Here is an 18,599-nt window from a genome sequence, read left to right as displayed (position 1 = left end):
CGTTTTTCCGTAGAACGGCAGAATGGGTCTCTCGCATATTTTTGCAAGAGGACTCGAAAATCACGAGCGATGAGCACATACTGCGCAACAATGTATCGAGGGCTAACGAACAACACCACCTAACTGAAAATTTGGCAAAAATGAGATAGCAACTTTGTTCCATTCTACAGTATAAAGTATAAGAGCTGATGATTTCAGTTTTATTTCAAATTCTGTAGGGGAGCACTCAATGACGCTGCAATGTATGAAAAATTGCAAATCCAACTTTAAAACTACAAAAATGACGATGTTTCCTCGCCGTTCTGCAAAATCGTTGTATACAGATAGGCGATATTGTTCGTTAGCCATCGATGTTTTAGGGATTCTGAGGGTGGGGGAGGGGAGGGGGGCTGGAGGGGGAGGGGGCTGGGAGGGGAGGGGGCTGGGAGGGGAGGGGAGGGAGGGCTGGGGGCTGGGGAAGGCTAGTGGGGTGGGGGGTGTTTGGCGTATGTAGTTCAACTCCAAGTCAACTCAGCAAGATCCTACTCTCCGCAGTAAGTCACGATCGGACCGATATAAAACGCCTTCAATTGTGGGTGATACTGTGCAACACACCAAAGTTGATATAGTTGTATTCTTAGGTTGGAACCTAACTCGAGTCAACTGCTCCGGCAAACGAGGCATGTCAACCTGTGAACCGGTGTGTTACAAGTTACCTCACGTACGTTACGCCCGATATTGCCCGTGACAAAACTTTAAACCTCAATTGATTTAAAATGAAAGAATTATCATTATTAATTTGGCCAACAAAAAAGGCTCACTTACGGGAATACTTGTTCTTGAGGTGTTTATAGTTTTATGATATAAACCTTGATATGGGCACGCGGTGCTCGTTTAGGTCTATGGTCACAATGCTGCCGTGCTTAGGGAAAACGCCGTATGAACATTTCAGAGTTGCCACATTGTCTCCGATAAAATGTTTATTTTTGAGGAGAGATATGGACATTTTCTCTTGAAATTTTCAAATAACTTAGATCTGGTCTGACTTAATCTAGATCTGAAAAAGTCAAAAGAAAATGCGCACACAATTCCCTGAAAATACATATTTTATCGAAGGAAATCTGGCAACGTCAGAACGCTCATGCGGTGCTCTACCTTAGCGCGCGACAGAATGTTTTTCGATGACTCTCAGCTCCGCTGAACAGAACCCACTATTCGAGGATTCTAAAATCCTCAAAAGAAACTCAAATTGGCGCTTGGTTCCGTTTAGCAGAAATACCTACGTCCAAATATGGATCGCACCAAGAATATATTGCAGAAAAGAAGAAAATTCACCTCTATTTTCACTTACGAGTTTATTTTGGATAATTTTGATATGTTCAACGTACTCTCCATTTTTTGTGATAGATTTTTGATTCTTATGATTACAAAATGAAAATCAAAAGTGAAATCGTTAGGAATTTTTTCATTCTCATCTTTTCGAACTAAAATCCTAAAATCTTTGTTTAAGGTTATGTTCTATTGTTTTGAACCAAACGATATATCGAACCACTATCGAATACGATCCATTTTCGAATTCCCGGGAGTTACCCCTGCCTCTCCCGTTATCACTGCTGACGATTCCAGCTCAGGCTTTTGAAAAATTTCATCTCCCCTGTAGTGGCGCGGCGTGAATCATCGATTATATCGATATTTACCCATTTTAAGCTGTGGTTACGAATCGATTATTGCGGTGCTCGTTGGAACACTCTGTTTATCGATATTTTTCCATAGGTTCAAATGTCAGATCAATCGATATATCGCAAAGCACGCCACACTACTGCTCCCTTGAAGCAGCATACTGTGACGGTCGTAAAACGTTAACGTAAGCTGAAAAGCGTCCTTGACTCCTGGGCAGTAATCTACTTGAAACCCGTACGCGCGAAACAGTGGCGTGGCGTGCTTTGCGATATATCGATTGATAAACCATTTAAACCTATGGAAAAGGATCAATAAACAGGGTGTTCGCAGCGAACACCTTAATAATCGATTCTTTACTATAGGTATAAATGGCGTAACAATCGATATATCGCAAAGCACGCCACGCCACTGGCGCGAAATTAAATCAGCGGGAGCAGTGGTTTCGGAGCGGACGGAAACCCAATGAGGCGTAGGGCGGAAGGGGTGGAATTCGTTTTCCGATCATTAGTTGTGTCACCTTTCCCGCCGCGGAAGGGGGCTGGAGGGTGTGGGATTTCTACCCCTTGTGTTCTAACTTGATACTCTGAGGAAAGTTAATGAAGTCACCGCCAGTTGCGCTACCGATGTTGTCGGATTTAGGGAGGACGTGGACTACATTTTGCAATGCTGCCGTGCTAAGGAAGAACGCCGTAAGAACCATCAGGCGTTGCCAAATTTCCTCTCACAAATCACGAATTCTCAGGAAATTTGTGAATATTTCTCCTCCGATTTTTCAGAGGATATCACTTGTAATTTGATCTACAAAGTCTAAAAATTACAAGGAAAGACATTCATGACTTTCGTCAAAAATAATTATTTTCTGATAGGAAATTTGGCAACATTCGAATGATTCTACGACGTTTTTACTTAGCACAGTAGAATTAGGAACTACAGTTCCTAACCAATCCAAACTCAGTTAAAAATTCACGCGTTTAGTGTAACTCTGTGCAACTTTGCGTTACTTGTTTGCGTTAGATCAACTCAAAGGACTTTGTTGCTTAACACAATTGTGTGTTAAATTGACCCAAACCGTAAGTTACTCTGAAACATCGGGGCATGAAGAAAGTTTTTAGAGATGAGAAACTTATGTGCTCTTGTTTTCCTTCTAATACTCAAAATTCGCAACTTCTAAGTGGTTAGCGGACTGGACTGCCACCGATGTGTCCTAGGTTCGATTCTAGAGGCTGGTGCCTAATATATAACGAGGGTGCGTAGATTTTCAACACCAAAATTTGGTCAATTTTACGCAAGGGAAAACTAACACCAAAAAAATCAAACCAGCTTGTGTTCATTTGTGTTTTACTTCTTACACAAACACAAGATTTTGGTTACTTTTTTTAGTGTGTACTTTGCCGTACAGCCATTACAAAAGCATATCGGAGAAAAATTTTGAAAATGCATGACATTTTGAAGGTTGAATAGAATTAATTCGACTCACTTTGTTGTTTAGAGGTAACTGTGCTGCTTTCTTCTAGAGTGTCCTTAAGAATTGATTTCGCTTTTTTCCTGCGATTCAGTCTTGCTTTGGAACTTTCTCCCGATTCCTGGAAAGTCAAGTAATTACTTTAATTAACAAAGTGAACCCAATACATTACGCTGAGGTTATAAATTACGGGTGCATACGACAGCCGTGCTGAACAGAGAGTGCAGTGAGTCAAATGCAGTTTTTTTTGCCAATCCGCGTACTCTTCAAGGTTTCACTGAGAATTTCAATGCGCCAAGTCGGTTGCTCATCTATAAAGAGCTGCTAATAAAATTTGTCTTAGTAATGAGATTTCTTGAATTGCTTCTGATTTGTTATCATTCTTGCATGACAGAAAATTTTGCGACAGTTTCAACCGAAAATATGCTTTCATTATTCCTCGACAAATGAAATGGCAGCGAAGATTCATAAATGCAACAATCTGTGATTAGTTTCATTTGATTTATATGAGACTCAAGTTTTATTTAAGCCATGGAAACAGTCTATCCTCTTGGGAAGGTAGACCAGAGACAAGAGACCTTACAAATGGTTCTCGGGAATGGTGGAAGCCTTTACTTCCGGGTCTTTAACATTTAATTGTTGACCAACCTATTAGGTGGGTTGTTAACAACGTGTTGAGAATTTTGACTCACAAACAAACCGAAGTTTGGGAAGCTTGTTTGGCTCATGACGTCACCCTAAGCTCATCCACCCAAGAGATAAGATCCTGTTGCTCCTTAATTGTCCATAAGAAAGTGCTAGATCCGCGAAAGTAAAAGCTTCCGCCTATTTTCTTTTGTCTCTATTGCGGACAGTCGAAAATCAAAACCCCTTCATGATTTCGAATATGCAATATAGGCATCGCTGAAGCAGGTATAGTGGTATCAAGGCGTTGTTTCTAAATTTGAGAATCAATAGTGCTCTTACCTTGTTGTTTGTGATTGGGTCAGGACTGACCGAGCCGGCCGAATATGGGTCGATGGAGGCACAACTGGTTTCTTCGACGGACTCAGTTCGATTACCGCGGAATTTCTTTAATATCCGCTGCGAGTGAGCATTCGTTCCACTCCAATGGTTTGGCGCTGGAAAAAGAAAAAGAAAACAAGAAATATAAATATACCAGTGTTCCATATTTTAATTATTTTACCTTACAAAAAATACGATTTTCAGAGACTCATCACCAGAAATTGAGGCATCCATCCACCAAATATTCAACAAATTGAACATAACTAGAGAGGGTACGTCTTGATCGTCAAACTCACAGTCTGGATTATTTTCTCAGGGGAATTCTTTGGAGCCGAAGCTCCAATTAGACTACGTTTTGAAATCAGGAACTACAATTCGTGGCTCAGTTTAGAAACACCGCATCTAAATACAATTAATTGCCCTGAGCAAATAAGTGTTTTAATGGATGAGTCAGAGATTGTAGTTTAGAATTGCAGCATGTGTTCGCATTTGGTGTGCTTTTCGAGAAATAGATCTATGGAAATAAAAAGGCCTATTCTGGCTCATGGAACGCTCTCCTGTGGATGGTTCTGTCTTCAAACTCTGAACCCCCCCCCCCCCCCTAAAAAAAAAGCTTCGGATCACAACCCGACCACATTTTACAAGTAGGAACTAAAATTTCTGGCCCATCCGTAAAAACACTTATGTGCATAAGGTACTAATGGTATGAACGTCGTATCTAAACTGAGTCGGCAATATTAGTTCCATGTTGCACCCCCCCCCCCCCAAAAAAAAAAATCTTCGGATCACAACCAGACCAAATTTTGTAATTAGGAATTAAAATCTCTGGCCCATCCGTAAAAACACTCATGTGCACAAGGTACCAACGGTATGAACGTCGTTTCTAAACTGAGTCAGACATTGTAGTTCCACGTTGCAAAATTTAGTTCAACTGGGCAAGGGAGCCAAAGAAGTGCAAGCAGAGGAGCGCCGACCTGCATACAAAAACCATGACTCCTGACACGGCCGACGCTAAAAACGATCGAGTTCCGATGGAAATTCAACAGCCGTAAATGAATTAACCACCCGCGCAGCGCCGGGAAGAGGGTCGGGGGCGTGAAAGGGGGCAATTTGGACGGCTCGTTTCCCGCGGGGGCACCGTCCCCGGAAACCCTGCGGTCGACCTTGATTCGGGTCTAAACGTCGAATTCATGGACCGGGTTACCGCCGCACAGTGGGTCGAGTCAACAGGAGAGGTCATACAAAATTTGGAAATTCTGTCCATGACAAAGTTACGCTTTTTTAAATAAGCAGAAATTGAAGAAGAAGAATTGGGTGTCACAGAGCGCCCGTATGCATCGTAGCAGAGTCCCTCTATAGGGACAGTCGAGACAACGCCATCACGGATGTCACAAACAGGAATAGAGATTACACAAATTGAATGTTTTTCGAAATCTTTGATCAACTCCTCCCCGTATTATTACCTGCGCTCCCTCTTTCATTCCGTTCGTTCCTTGCCGTGTTCCTAATTTCCCAGTCCATTCCCGTTTGTGACACTGTGGAGGCCTAAAATACGGGAACCGATCAGAAACGTATTCGTATTGTCTTTACTCTCAGCTAGAGTACCTGCACGATATAGCGAGAGTATGGACAGATGTGAAACTCCGAAAATTCATCAGGCCTTCGCCGATGCTTCTGCGAATAAAGTTAGGGCCCAGAAATGCAGCCAACCTATGAATTTCAATTATCCAGAACGATTTACCAACACTATTGTTACAAACTGTTGTTTCTGAAGCACGTATTTGACTCAGTTTTTGCATAAATTTACTCATTTTTGCGGAAGAACGCTCATTTTTGTAAATTCTTGGCCATCTGGGTTAGAATTGGAATTTGCAGACTCTGTGGATTGGCGGTGAAATTTTGTGTGTTAGAAGTTGCTTAGAAGGATGGCTGCACTTTTGGGCCCTAAGACCTCCATGAAGCGATCTTTCCATACTCTCGCTATACAGGTACTCTACTCTCAGCATAAAGGGACTCTACATATTAGAGGGGACGCATGTGAATGTATGATGTATCACATTTTTTTCAAGCTCTTACTTTGTCCACGGACCAATTTTATCGCACTCGAAGCTACACGAGAAACAACCGAGCATCATAACCTACTGCGGGGGATCTTTCCGCAGTTTATAGTCGAAATATTTCTGGGAACAGCGGTCTCCCTCTACGTGCCCCCGCGTAATAAACACGTAGATCCCCGCATATCGCGAATCCGAGACGAACATGACGGCGCAATAAGAAACAAAGGTGTCGCGCCCGGCCCGCCTTTATCGAAGCAACTCACGTAGCCTTTGAGTGCCGGCCATCAACTTCGTGACAGGGGCTTAGTAAGACAAAATGCACTTTGAGGCGGGTCACTGCCTGCCCCGCGATTTAACCCCGCGAAACTTCCACCGGTACGGACTACGGACCCGTCAAAGTTCTTGCCGTGCGGGCGACGCTAATGCCCCTAAGCCCGGGAAAGGGGCCGGGGGGAGCGCCGGGGGCGCCCGCCCCTTTTTTGTTCGCTGTATTTTTCAGGAATTCCGGGCAACAACCAACTTGAGCTCCTGACAGTTTTAACAACTGAGTTCTCGCCGCACTCCTTCCGGGTTTCATCTCGTGGGCGCGCCTGCCAAATGGAATACATTTTGCGGTCAGGAACTGCGATTTCTGGTTTGGTTTAGAGACAACGCATGTACCATTGGTTTTTCTGTGAACATCAGTGTTTATACGGACGAGGTAGAACTTCTAGTGCCAAATGGGCTACTAGGAAATAAGGTACGAATTAAAACATTCTGATATATGCTTCTCAAGCATGCAGAATTTCACATAGAACAGGATTCTTGCATCGAAAATTAATGAAGTCAACTCCTACACTGGAAAAAAAAAACAAATTGGATCTAGAGTCCAGACTCATGAAAACATTGACAAGAAAAAAGACTCTTGATTCAATCAGATTTAAGCTTAAATTAAAAGAAAATCCTCTCAAATTAAGAGGCTTGGTTCTTGATTTAAGCTTAAATCTGATTGAATCAAGAGTATTTTTTCTTGTCGATGTTTTTAAGAGTCTGGACTCTAGATCCAATTAGTTTTTTTCTCCGGTGTAACTAAAATATTGACGTTTTTGTTTTACGTCGGTAACGAGAAATATGAATTGCCCGGTCACAAGAAACGCACGTATCTAATGCTCCAAAATGAACCTTGGACGCATGCTGTTAGGAAGTAAAAACATCTATTTTATCCCGCACTCTGGCAACTTTCCTCGTCGGCAATTCGACCCGGACAACCAGGAAATGTGAGGATTTTTGGTTGACTGCCTCTTGAAAGAGTTTGAAAGTGGGTTGGTAAGTAGCTCGAGTCTTCCTGATCGCACAAGTGCGCACAAGCACGGGCCTTGCTGCTCATGGAATGGACGGAATTAACCGGATTCAGCATGACTGCATCAAATCAAGTTGCCTTATTTCCTCTCATTTTATATTGTATCGATAGAAAAATGATCGACATTTTGATTTCATGTTTTGAGAGTGTATATTTTACAACCCGAGAGAATTTTGGGCGCTTCTGGGTACCAGATGCGCCCTTTCCAACCGTTCGACTCTCCCGATGTAACATGTACTATACTACATGCCCTTTTGCCTTATGGGTAATGACGCCATTCTGGTACACCCGGGAAAATTGGATTTTTTTCTGCATCTGGTATTCGTAAAAGTTTTCGTGAAATGTTTTGCTTTTAAGCATAACAATCTCGCACGGACGTATTACCTGGTTAAAGTATTTTAGGGCCTCCTTATGCTTTAAATACTTATATCCGAGGCAGTACTTTCAGATCGATTTGAAAATATTACGAACAGTCACGTGATCTCTTCATTTTAGTGACGTATTACTGTGCTACTTTGTGATTGGTTCATTTTCTTGGCGCAGCATCGACACGTCAGCTGTTTGCGGCATTGAACGGAAGGTTTAAGGTTATGTCATGGACCAAGAGAATGAATAAGGACCCCCAACTCCAGTTAGCGGAGACATTAGCGCTGCCTATATTTTCATCCATGGCCGATGTCACCGCCGGCCGGCCGGTCCCTCTCTTCACCGCGACCCGCGCTTCCCCACCCCACTGCTGAACTCCTCTTCACGCGGCCCCGCTCCCCCGCGACCTGCGCGCCCTACCTCGCGGCGTCGCGACGCCGCTGTCCGCTAGATCGCGTTGACGCACCAGCTTTAGAGGTTCCGCCGCTCTTTCCCGTCATCTGATTTACAGTCCATCCTTTATGTTTTCATTCACCACCAACTTAAATTCATCGCAAAGTGCTTGTGGAAAGTTTCAGATCTTCGCGGTCGCTCTGAAGTTTTAAAGGGTTTTGCGGTTAAAGAATCCCACTTTAAATTCCGTCTTCATCAGTCTTCGGTTACATAAGTTGGTAGTAATATGCTTTGTCAAAGAAGCGCCCTCCAACGCTTGGGCGTTGGAACTGCTTGTTACAGTTACACAGACACCCCTTCTTTCTATCAATTGATATCATTTGTACCTTAAAATTAGATACTGAAAAAATTATTCATTACTGATAAACTTAGATACTAAAGGCCTTGAAAATACACACGCATACTGCCTGAAAAAAGGTACCCTCTATCGATTTAAGTTTGCAGCTTTCAGTTATTTGTTTATCTTCCCTTGCAGTCATAACCTGTCTGGAAACTTTCCTTCGTTGAATTCTTAATTTTGTAACAGCGCTTATTCTATCAGTTTTTCTTCCCTGTATCGATTACATTGAATTGCATATTCCCTATCATCTGATGTGTTTAACTTCGTAATTCATAACTGTTAAATCGCATTTCATGTGTAGTTAGAGATTAGAAAAACATGATATGTATACCAGAACACACATGGTTTGTTCGGAAAAATTAATATTAATAATGTACGAGTAAAACTGTAGTGAATGGTATAAAAAAGTATTTAATAATTAGTTTCATTGTATTTCAAAAATATTTTCATGAAACTTAATATGCAAAAATCACTTTAAAACAAGTTAGTTTCAAACGCATGTACGTCACCATAACTTATCTTTGAAAACGTTTCAAATTCGTATAAAATATTTAAATTTTCTCTACTTAAAGAATAAAAATCTGTGAACCATTTTATCGTTTTAGATACCCTGGTAAAAATTGGCGATAGAAGCTGCGTTTCAAAAAACCATAGGAGTTCTTATAGCCGACTGAAGAAGGCGATAGAAAATCATATAGCTGGCTGTAGAAAGTGGAAAAAATCATACGGCCGGGCTACACGAAGCGATAAAAAATTATACAGCCGGGATATGGTTCCTATCGCCGGGCTTTACACTTTATTGCCTGGCTGTTGCTTTTTCGCCATCGGCTGTAAAAGACTATAAGAAATTGTGTAGAAATTCGTGTGCTTTGTAAATCCTTAAGTTTGTACGGAATCACCTTAATATTTACAAAACGCACATTATATTTTCCTCTACTACATATTTTTTTTCACCAATTAAAATGAGAATAATCCATACAGAGTGTGTAAACATTTCAAAGTCATGAGTTGAAAAACGCTGACTCCACGAGAGCCTAACACAAAGCGGAGCGGCGGCGCACTGGCGCCTACAAACCTAACAGGGATACTTCACGCATTGCGCAATGCGTGAAGTATTCCTGTTAGGTTTGTAGGCGCCAATGCGCGTTACGCCGTTACGCGCTGGCTGCCCGCCCGCCGCGCCTCGCCGCAGCGTACCACGGCGCTTGAAGCAACTATTTCACACCAGAGGTATTGCACAGTATCATACGAAATTGAAGGCGCTCCAACATATTAGGAATGGCAGGCATCCTTCAAAAGTACGGAGGTTTCCTCGCAAAATAAATCAAGATACTACGGCCTAAAAAGAGAGCGTTAGTCCAAAAACTCACTAAGTCCTAGCATCCTTAATTAGTAACGTTTAGCATACACTTTATCGCCAGACTGTTGCTTAGTCGCCATCGGCTATAAAAGGCTATAAGAAATTATGTTGCCGGCTATAGAAGCTATTGGAAATCTTATAGCCGGCTGTAGGTCTATAGTATTTTGGAACACAGATTCTACTGCCAATTTTTACCAGGGTATTAATTTGGAAACCTCTTTCAAGCATGACAGTGGCTATTTTGCAAGTTGGTAACAGTGTTATTCCTCCACTTATATCCAATAAAAATATTGCATGTAGGTGAGGCAATCCGCCTCATCAAGAATCGATTGTTTTACATACATTCAAATGTAGGAAAAACAGCGTTGCCAACTTTCAAGAATCGCGTAGACGGTAGATGTGTGTACTGGAAGGAAAAAAAAGAAGAAGAAAAAAAAAAAAAAAAAAAAACACACATTGGATCTAGAGTCAGGACTCTTAAAAACATCGACAAGAAAAAGTACTCTTCATTCAATAGGATTTTTGCTTAAATCAAGAACCAAGCCTCTTAATATAAGCGGATTTTGTTTCGATTCAAGCAAAAATCCGATTGAATCAAGAGTATTTTTTCTTGTCAATGTTTTCATGAGTCTGGATTCTAGATCCAATGTGTTTTCTTTCCAGTGTGCTGTGCTATTAAGACATTCCTGAAACTTGCTTTTAAAAACAATCCATCCGTTTACAAAATATGAGTGCAGTATTACAAACAGGAGACTTTTTCGTCACTATTCGGAATGTGTTGCGAAGTTAAATCCCAACCGACTAGATTGGTGTAATCCTGTTGTAAAAGGGGCGGATTGATAAATGGTGCGAACAGTCAAGGAGAAAATCCCTCCGATTGTCGGGGCGTTAATTTAAAGTATATTTCCATTCGACGAGAACTATAACGGGTTGAGAAACGGGGAAATCTCGGAGGGTGAGGTTGTCTGTCGAGGAGATAAATATTCTCCGAGGAAATGTAGCTTCTTGTGTGATAGATAGTGCAATAGGGTCCTTTTTTTTCAATTTCTGCTGAAATTTTTTGAAATCTTTTTGATAGAGTGTACGGATCAACTAAAATCAGCCTTAGGTTTTGGTGTAGTTTAGTTTAGTTTTAAGGTATCATGAGGTATCGTTTGGGTCCCTTTTCAGAAAAATCCCCGCAGACCCAAATTGTGCCAAAAAATGGTCGTTTTTGGCATCGCTCTTTACATTGATAATTTTTGTCTTAAATTCATAGTTTATTGAGAGTAAAGATACAACTTGTTTTGACGATCAGTTAATATTAGCAAGGTAAAAATAGTTGCACAATCTTAGCGACATTGGAATGATCTTGGTTCCTGCTTGCAAAATGTCATCCCAATCAAAATCGGCCTGACTATCAAATGTTGCCTGATTTTGTCTCTTGCTTTGTTGCATCCCTCATCATCAGTAATTCCTTGCAGTAATCTATTTTCGAAGTTATTCAGTTGAACTTAATTTGAGATAACGTAAAATTTTTCTTATCATGATTCTACGGCAAGGATCTCCTTAGGCCTCCCTTTATCACACTGTGAACCATATAGGGCGTCTTAAGAAAATGAACAGCTCAAGGAGCGGCTATGAATTTGGGCCTTCCTTAATGACCACACGACCGCTATTACAAAGCTTCCCCTAATCACAATATAACCATACGTGCCGCCCCTTCCGCAAAGACAGAATGCTGTTAAAAGAGCGACAATAAAGACGGCGCTAACGCTGTTGTCGTAATGAACCCTCCGGTGTATATTAACTTAGCGGTATCATTTTAGGTGCGTCCGAAACGCTATTTACCCGGTGACCAGGCGCTAAATATCCACCTAAAAGCACGGCTCGCGAGCCAGGAATCGTCGGCCGCACGTTTTAATCGGAATAGCCATCCTTGTCGCTTTGGGCATGAAATTGGTGGATATTCGCAGAATAAAGCTTGCACAAGAGCGGAAATTACCGATGCACAGTGGCTCGAGTCAATCAGAGAAGTCGGACATGAAATTCTCAACTACAACTGCAAATCTTGATGTTGAATTTGTCACATTTAAAATTATGTGACTCTCAAAAGGAAATTTCACGCGAAACGCGATGGAGCCACTTTTAAAACTTCAAAGTTTTGTATGGACGGAGTTATAAGCCTTTGAGGTTTCCAAATTTTGTTCGACCTCTCCCATTGATACGAGCCACTGTGCAATGGTTACGCTATCGCGTCATCGAAGGGACTATATAGTAAAACTAGGGGGCCCTGCCCCCTGACCGCTACGCGGCCCAACCTCCGGGAGGGCGCCTCGCGGGCCGTATACGCATATGTATAGGCAAAAATGTTCTTCCATTTTAATACACCATTTTGTGTTCGAGCTGCATCGATTTCAAAATTTTTGACGTAACACTCAGATTTGTAAATGATGAGGAATAGCTGGATGTACATAATTTCACAGTCCACTTACTGGAGAAATTTTCATTTATTATATTATTTTTAAATACTTAATTTTAAAAAAAATCGGATTTCGACCGTTAAGAGTTAATAATATTTGGTCCGTCCAGACGCGACGCAGCGCCTGCCTTCTCACTTTATATCTGCTGTAAATATTAATAGAATTTCAGCAATCAAGTAAATTGACCAATGCCACAAATCGAAGCCGGAAGAATGCAGGAAAAATTGAGTTAAACCTTATACCTTGGACCTTGAACCCTGAGCGATGCACCGTTCCTCAACTCTTCGAATGAGGAGCCCTTCACGAGCTTTTCCATTGTTTTATTGTTTATTCGAGTCATTCAGGTAGAATCCCACGCCTTGACGTTTCTAGCGGAAACGACATATCTTTCACGCTATTGACATTGGACTTAAGTGACATGAGCTTTAAAAGCTTTACAACATTAAAAGTTCGGGGTTTCATAATTTTTTGCACATCTACATCTACTACAGATGACACACATGTAAAGATCATCCTTATCGGTCCGGCAGTTCGTCAGAAATAGTGCTTCCAAGATTTTGCTTGTAGCTGTATAATATAGATGATGATGATAACCCAAAACCACGTATACTCTAACTACTAACCGAGAATACTCCGGTGCCCATTCTCTCTCGATACACGGAAAGTAAGAGATTGCTGATACAACAATTAAATTTTTAAAAATATGTCCGACGTGTTTCAAATGTACATTTGGTGGTTAAATTAGCATTTTTAAAAGCAAAATCTGGATTGAATCATGTCGGGCACTTTTTTTACCAACAAAATTGTTGAATCAACAATTTATTTTTGTCCCGTGTTAGGTGTTCTACCTTCGAGGGAAAATTAGCGAAATGGTCCAGAAATGTACAAACGCTGGATGCGAGTGACACAACAGGAGCCGAAACATTTTTAATTAAATACCGTGCGCCCCCGGGGGGGGGGGGAGTGTCGGCGAGGTGGTAGTGACACGGCTGGTACGGTGCGAAGGAGAGCGGGGGGAAGTAGAACAGTGAAACGGAACAAGCGACGCTAAGCTCGTTTAAGCCGGCGAGAATCTGAGTGCATAATGGGCCTCCTAATGTCGTTAAAAGCCTTTTAAGCTGGGCCCCTGGACGGGCTCCCGAACAGTGGCGTGGCGTGAATTGCGATCTATCGATTGTTATGCCATTTAAACCTATGGAAAAGGATCGATTAACAGGGTGTTCGCAGCGAACACCTTAATAATCGATTCTTTACCATAGGTTTAAATGGCATAACAATCGATATATCGCAATACCGAAGGGTGCCACCGAGCCCCCGCTTTTCTTGGAACTGGAGCCCCCCGTCCCCCACCCTTTCCGGTGTAATTTGCCGTGGGGTTTTTCGTCGCTGTGAGAAGTCCTGACCCTGAGCCTTTGCTCAGGGTGGTCACGGACAGTTAGAGTCGGAATCCCCTGATTTATTTTTTACTTGGAGGCAAGTTCCTGGAAATTTTGCTGGAGAACCTTAACATTTTCGAAATTTTCTATATATTTCGTTTGTCTAGATAGTAGTGGCTAGTCCTTGCATTCCCTTGAAAAGATGTCTTTCCAAAGTTAATCTTTCTGAAGAGGTTCGTAGAAATAGTTCTTTTACATAGAGTTAAAGTCAGAGAAAACCTGATGATGTTGAGGAATGCTGGAAATTTTGCTGAAGAACCTTAACATTTTCGAAATTGTCAATATATTTCGTTTGTCTAGATAGTGGTTCCTGCATTCCCTTGAAATGATGTCTTTTCGAAGTAATACTGTTTAATCTCTCTGAAGAGGTTCGTGGAAATTGTTCTTTACGTAGAGTTAAGGTCAGAGAAAACCTGATGATGTTGAGGAATATTGCCCAACCCTGGAATAGTCTGGAAAAAGTAGAGACGTTTTTCTGTGGAACCTGGCAATGTTTTCTTTAAGCCAAAAATTAAAAATTTTCAATTTCAAGGGGTTTCTCTCAATGACGTTACACTGCAAAAACTTCCAGATATATAAGGGAAAATTCCATATTGTTGACAAAGTTTCAACATTTCCTTTGGGAAATACACTTCAAAAAGAGAAAAAGACAGAAGAGGAAACAATTGGATCGCATTAAGCAAAAACAAACCAGCGCAATAATTGCGCCGCGATTACAGTGTTTTCAAAAACGTGCAACAAAATCAACGATTTTTTGATGGGAAGCAAAAAATAATTGCTATTCTAAGAGGTTTTTTTTTTTTTTTTTTTTTTTTTTTTTTTTTTTTCTTTACATACTTAGAAAGAATTTCTACAACGATCTAATCGTGCTGGTTCTCTTTTGCTAAATGCGATCCAATCGAAGAGGAGGGCTCAGTGGATCAAGAAGAAGTAGAGAAAGCAGAAGAAGAGAGAGAAGAGGAACCCCCAACCAACCATTCATGGATTCTATCAATCTCCAAAAGCAATCCGTCGCAACAAAAGGACCGATCTCGAAAATCGACTTACCCAATCCGAGATTATCCCGTGTATTAAAGCCCAACAATTAATTTATTTGGCGTCGCTCTCGGGGCGTAAACAAAGATGTACAGGAGCTGCTATCGGGAACAGATCCCTGAACAAACAGCCGGGGCCGACTTGTCGGCGTTCGGATTCGGGCCGCCCGGATGTTTGCTCGGCCGATTGTTTGGGGGAGATTCATATCTTTTCGCAAACAGCGAGCCCCGCGGGCTGGCAATTCGGCGAGTAGAGCCGAGCCGGCTCATCCAGGCGCTGTATGCTCAGTCGTGACACGCTCAGGTTCCCCCACCGCCAACGGGCCCCGGGGGAGTTTTATGTTGTGGTTCCCGAAGATGAGGAGTTCTTCAGAATTCATAGAGTTTAGAGGACGAAAAAGAAGAACAGATAGCAGAAGAAGAAGAAAAAGAAGAACAGAAGCAGAGGAATAAGAAGTAGAAGAGGAAGAAGAAGAAGAATAGAAAGTAGAAGAAGAAGATGAACAGAAAGTAGAAGAAGAGGAAGACAAAGAGGAGGAGGAGGTAGAGGAAGCAGAAGGAAAAGAAGAAGAGGACGAAGAAGAAGTAGAAGAAAAGGAAAAAGAGAAAGTAGAGGAAGTAGAAGAAATAGGAGAAGAAGAAGTAGAGGAGTTTTCAGAATTCATAGAGTTAGAGGAAGAAAAAGAAGAACAGAGCGTAGAAGAAGAAGAAGTAAAAGAGAAAGAAAAATAAGAACAGAAAGCAGAAGAAGAAGATGTAGAAGAGGAAGATGTAGAAGAGGAAGAAAAAGAAGAAGAGAAAGTAGAAGAGGAAGAGGAAGACAAAGAGGAGGAGGAGGTAGTAAAAGAAAAAGAAGGAAAAGAAGAAGAGGACGATGAAAAAGTAGAAGTAAAAGAAGAAGAACCAGTGGCACCATGGTGCCACTGGTTTTCTCTGAAATCAACTCCCAAGCTCAGAAAAAGCTCTCAAGTTGAGGCCAAAATGGAGGGGATATCCTATGCTATCCTGAGAGTCCTGAGTCCACCACTACATCAAGACAAACACTCCTTGCAAAGATAGGGAGCAAATACATTGACAGGGCTGCTAAATTATTTGGGGACTCAAAAATTAAAAACACGGCAACACTGCTATTGTACTTGCTTGGTATTTTGCTTGTATTGTTTTTCTTGGTGTAGCACCTCTACTCTCAAGGTAGGGTGGGATATCTCCTTCATTTTGGCCTCAACTTGAGAGCTTTTTTTTGAGCTTGGGAGTTGATTTCAGAGAAAACCAGTGGCACCATCGTGTTTCTCGCGAACTTTTACATAAGAATCAACAGTCAAATCGCTAATTCCTCACACATGCAACGTCTCCATTTCCAAGAGAAAATACGTAGCGTTCAGGCCAAAATGGAGGGGATATTCCACGCTATCCTGAGAGCCCACCTCTACATCAAGACAAACTCTCCATGCAAAGATAGGGAGCAAATACATTAGCAGGGTTGCCATGTTTTCAGTTGTGGAGTCCTCAAATAAAGTGGCAGCCCGGTCAATGTACTTGCTCCCTATCTTTGCATGGAGAGTTTGTCTTGATGTAGAGGTAGACTCTCAGGATAGCGTGGGATATCTCCTCCATTTTGGCCTCAATTTGAGAGCTTTTTTTGAGCTTGGGAGATGATTTCAGAGAAAACCAGTGGCACCATCGTGTTTCTCGCGAATTTTTACATAAAAATCAACAGTCAAATCGCAAATTCCTCACACATGCAACATCTCCATTTAATGTGGAATGAAAACTTACGTGGAGGTGGGTCCTCGGGGGTGGAGAGGTAGCTCCAACAGGTGTCGAGGATGCGGCACTGGAGGTGGGTGAGGACGGGCTCCGGAGCCAGGTCCACCGGGCGGACTCCCTGCTTGTTCCGCACGGAGACTTGGGCCCCGTGCTCCACCAGATCCAACACGCATTCCCACGGGATGCATTGCTGGCACACGGCCAGGTGCAGCGCCGTGTTCCCGTAGTTATCCTGCAACATGACGAAACATCTTTTTATAAGATCATTCAAAGGCACGTTGAGAACATTCACACCAAAAAAGAACTCCGGTCGTGGAAGCTGTACTTACTGGTAGAGTCCCTTTATACACAGAGTGAAGACATCTCGATTATCAGCTGGCTAGCGGCCGGCTTGGGCTGGCCATGGAGGCACAAAAGGGTGCACTCAAACGAACGATATTAAGGGATAAGGATAAGGAATCCTACGATGTCTGTCATCCAAAAACAACAACATCAACAAAACTGATCGAAACCTAACCAAAAAAATTGCAATAAAATAAAATTAGATTGATAAATGGATAATTTCTTAATCTATTTTCAATTTGGTGTGATGAAAATAACAATTCACTCTTGATAAATCACAATTTAGTTATATTTTCATTACTTTTGTTTACATTCGAGGTACCGCCATCTTGGTGCACTCGTTTGTGACTCCATGAGCGAGAACCAATCAGAATTGGATTTTTTTTTTGGCCACTTTCAGCCCAACCTAGCCCTAACAGAGCCCAACCACAAGTTAGTGAGACGTCGTAACTCTGTGTATAAAGGGACTCTACTTACGGGCTATACAGACATACCGTCCGCGTTCCGGGCTCAGAGGCCGAAAGTTCCGGGTGCAGCACCAGGAGCAGTCGAAGTTACGGCTCCATCATCCGGAACTTTCGGCCTCTGAGTCCGGAACGGACGGTATGTTTACATAGACCGTAACTTTTTGTTTTTTCAGTGCATGGAGAGAGTGAAAATTCACTGAATGAACAGATCAAAAATTAGTTCGGGTCTCTAACACTACCGAACCACCAAAACCCGAAGACCCTATATGATTTACATCGTGAGTGCGGAATTTTAATGGAGGTTTTAAATATAGCATGATGAAAAGGACAATTTTCTGATACCTGGAGTAAAACTGAAGTAAAAACTTTGGGGAAATTGATTTTGACCTGAAAAAGCTCGTTTTTTAAGGGGAAATTTCGATTTTTTTTCCGGGGAAAATTGAGCTGGCCAAGAGAAATGAGGGTATTTTTCAGAATCAGCGCTATAAATCTGCTCGTGATCAGTTGACCCATTCTAGGAAAATTGACCCGCGTTGACCAGTGTAATCTCATTCAAATAATACATGGCTTCCTCGAGGAAAAAATACCCTTAACGAACAGCTATGAATAGTGAAAACATTATTCGGTGTAGAAACTGATTTACTTTATGAGTACGAGAGAAGCAGTGGGAGGGCGTAACCCCTAGTAAAATTAATAACCAGCACAAAGATTTCATTTAGAAAAACGAATTATCTCAGGAACACGGCTGAGGATACAAATATTTTGACTTCGCGGATGTGCGTGAAGTATTCTGAGAAGTGAAGGCGTTTTAAAAGCATCCAAAAATCTCAGACCGAACACCACACCGCTAGTCGAGTTCCTACCAATACAAGATGTGGGTAAACCTAATACATTCAATACTGATCATGAGCGATGAAAGTACATATATCAAGCACTCTGTCCTTCCGAGAACAAGAGCGAGAGCAGCGAACGAGTTTTAATCGAAACCCCTTAATTTTCGTAAATTTTACCTCGGTAGCTCTCAACCCTGTTCTTATATCCTTTCTGCGC

The 18,599-nt window shown here is 41.9% G+C and overlaps 1 protein-coding gene across 2 annotated transcripts in view; it reads right to left on the bottom strand.

Moving 5' to 3' along the window:
• LOC109033369 (uncharacterized) overlaps nucleotides 1-18,599 on the bottom strand; it is a 358,654-nt gene that overhangs the window by 175,535 nt on the left and 164,520 nt on the right. For both annotated transcript variants that reach the window (XM_072305106.1, XM_072305107.1), the window contains exons 12-14: nucleotides 16,750-16,972; nucleotides 4,088-4,242; nucleotides 3,137-3,242 (exon numbers count right to left, since the gene is read on the bottom strand). In XM_072305106.1, coding sequence (XP_072161207.1) covers nucleotides 3,137-3,242; nucleotides 4,088-4,242; nucleotides 16,750-16,972 — 484 coding nt within the window. The remainder of the gene's footprint in view (nucleotides 1-3,136; nucleotides 3,243-4,087; nucleotides 4,243-16,749; nucleotides 16,973-18,599) is intronic.

This window comes from Bemisia tabaci, chromosome 10 (genome assembly GCF_918797505.1).
Source record: "Bemisia tabaci chromosome 10, PGI_BMITA_v3".
NCBI lineage: Eukaryota > Metazoa > Arthropoda > Insecta > Hemiptera > Aleyrodidae > Bemisia > Bemisia tabaci.
This window is presented reverse-complemented; position numbering and strand designations above follow the sequence as displayed.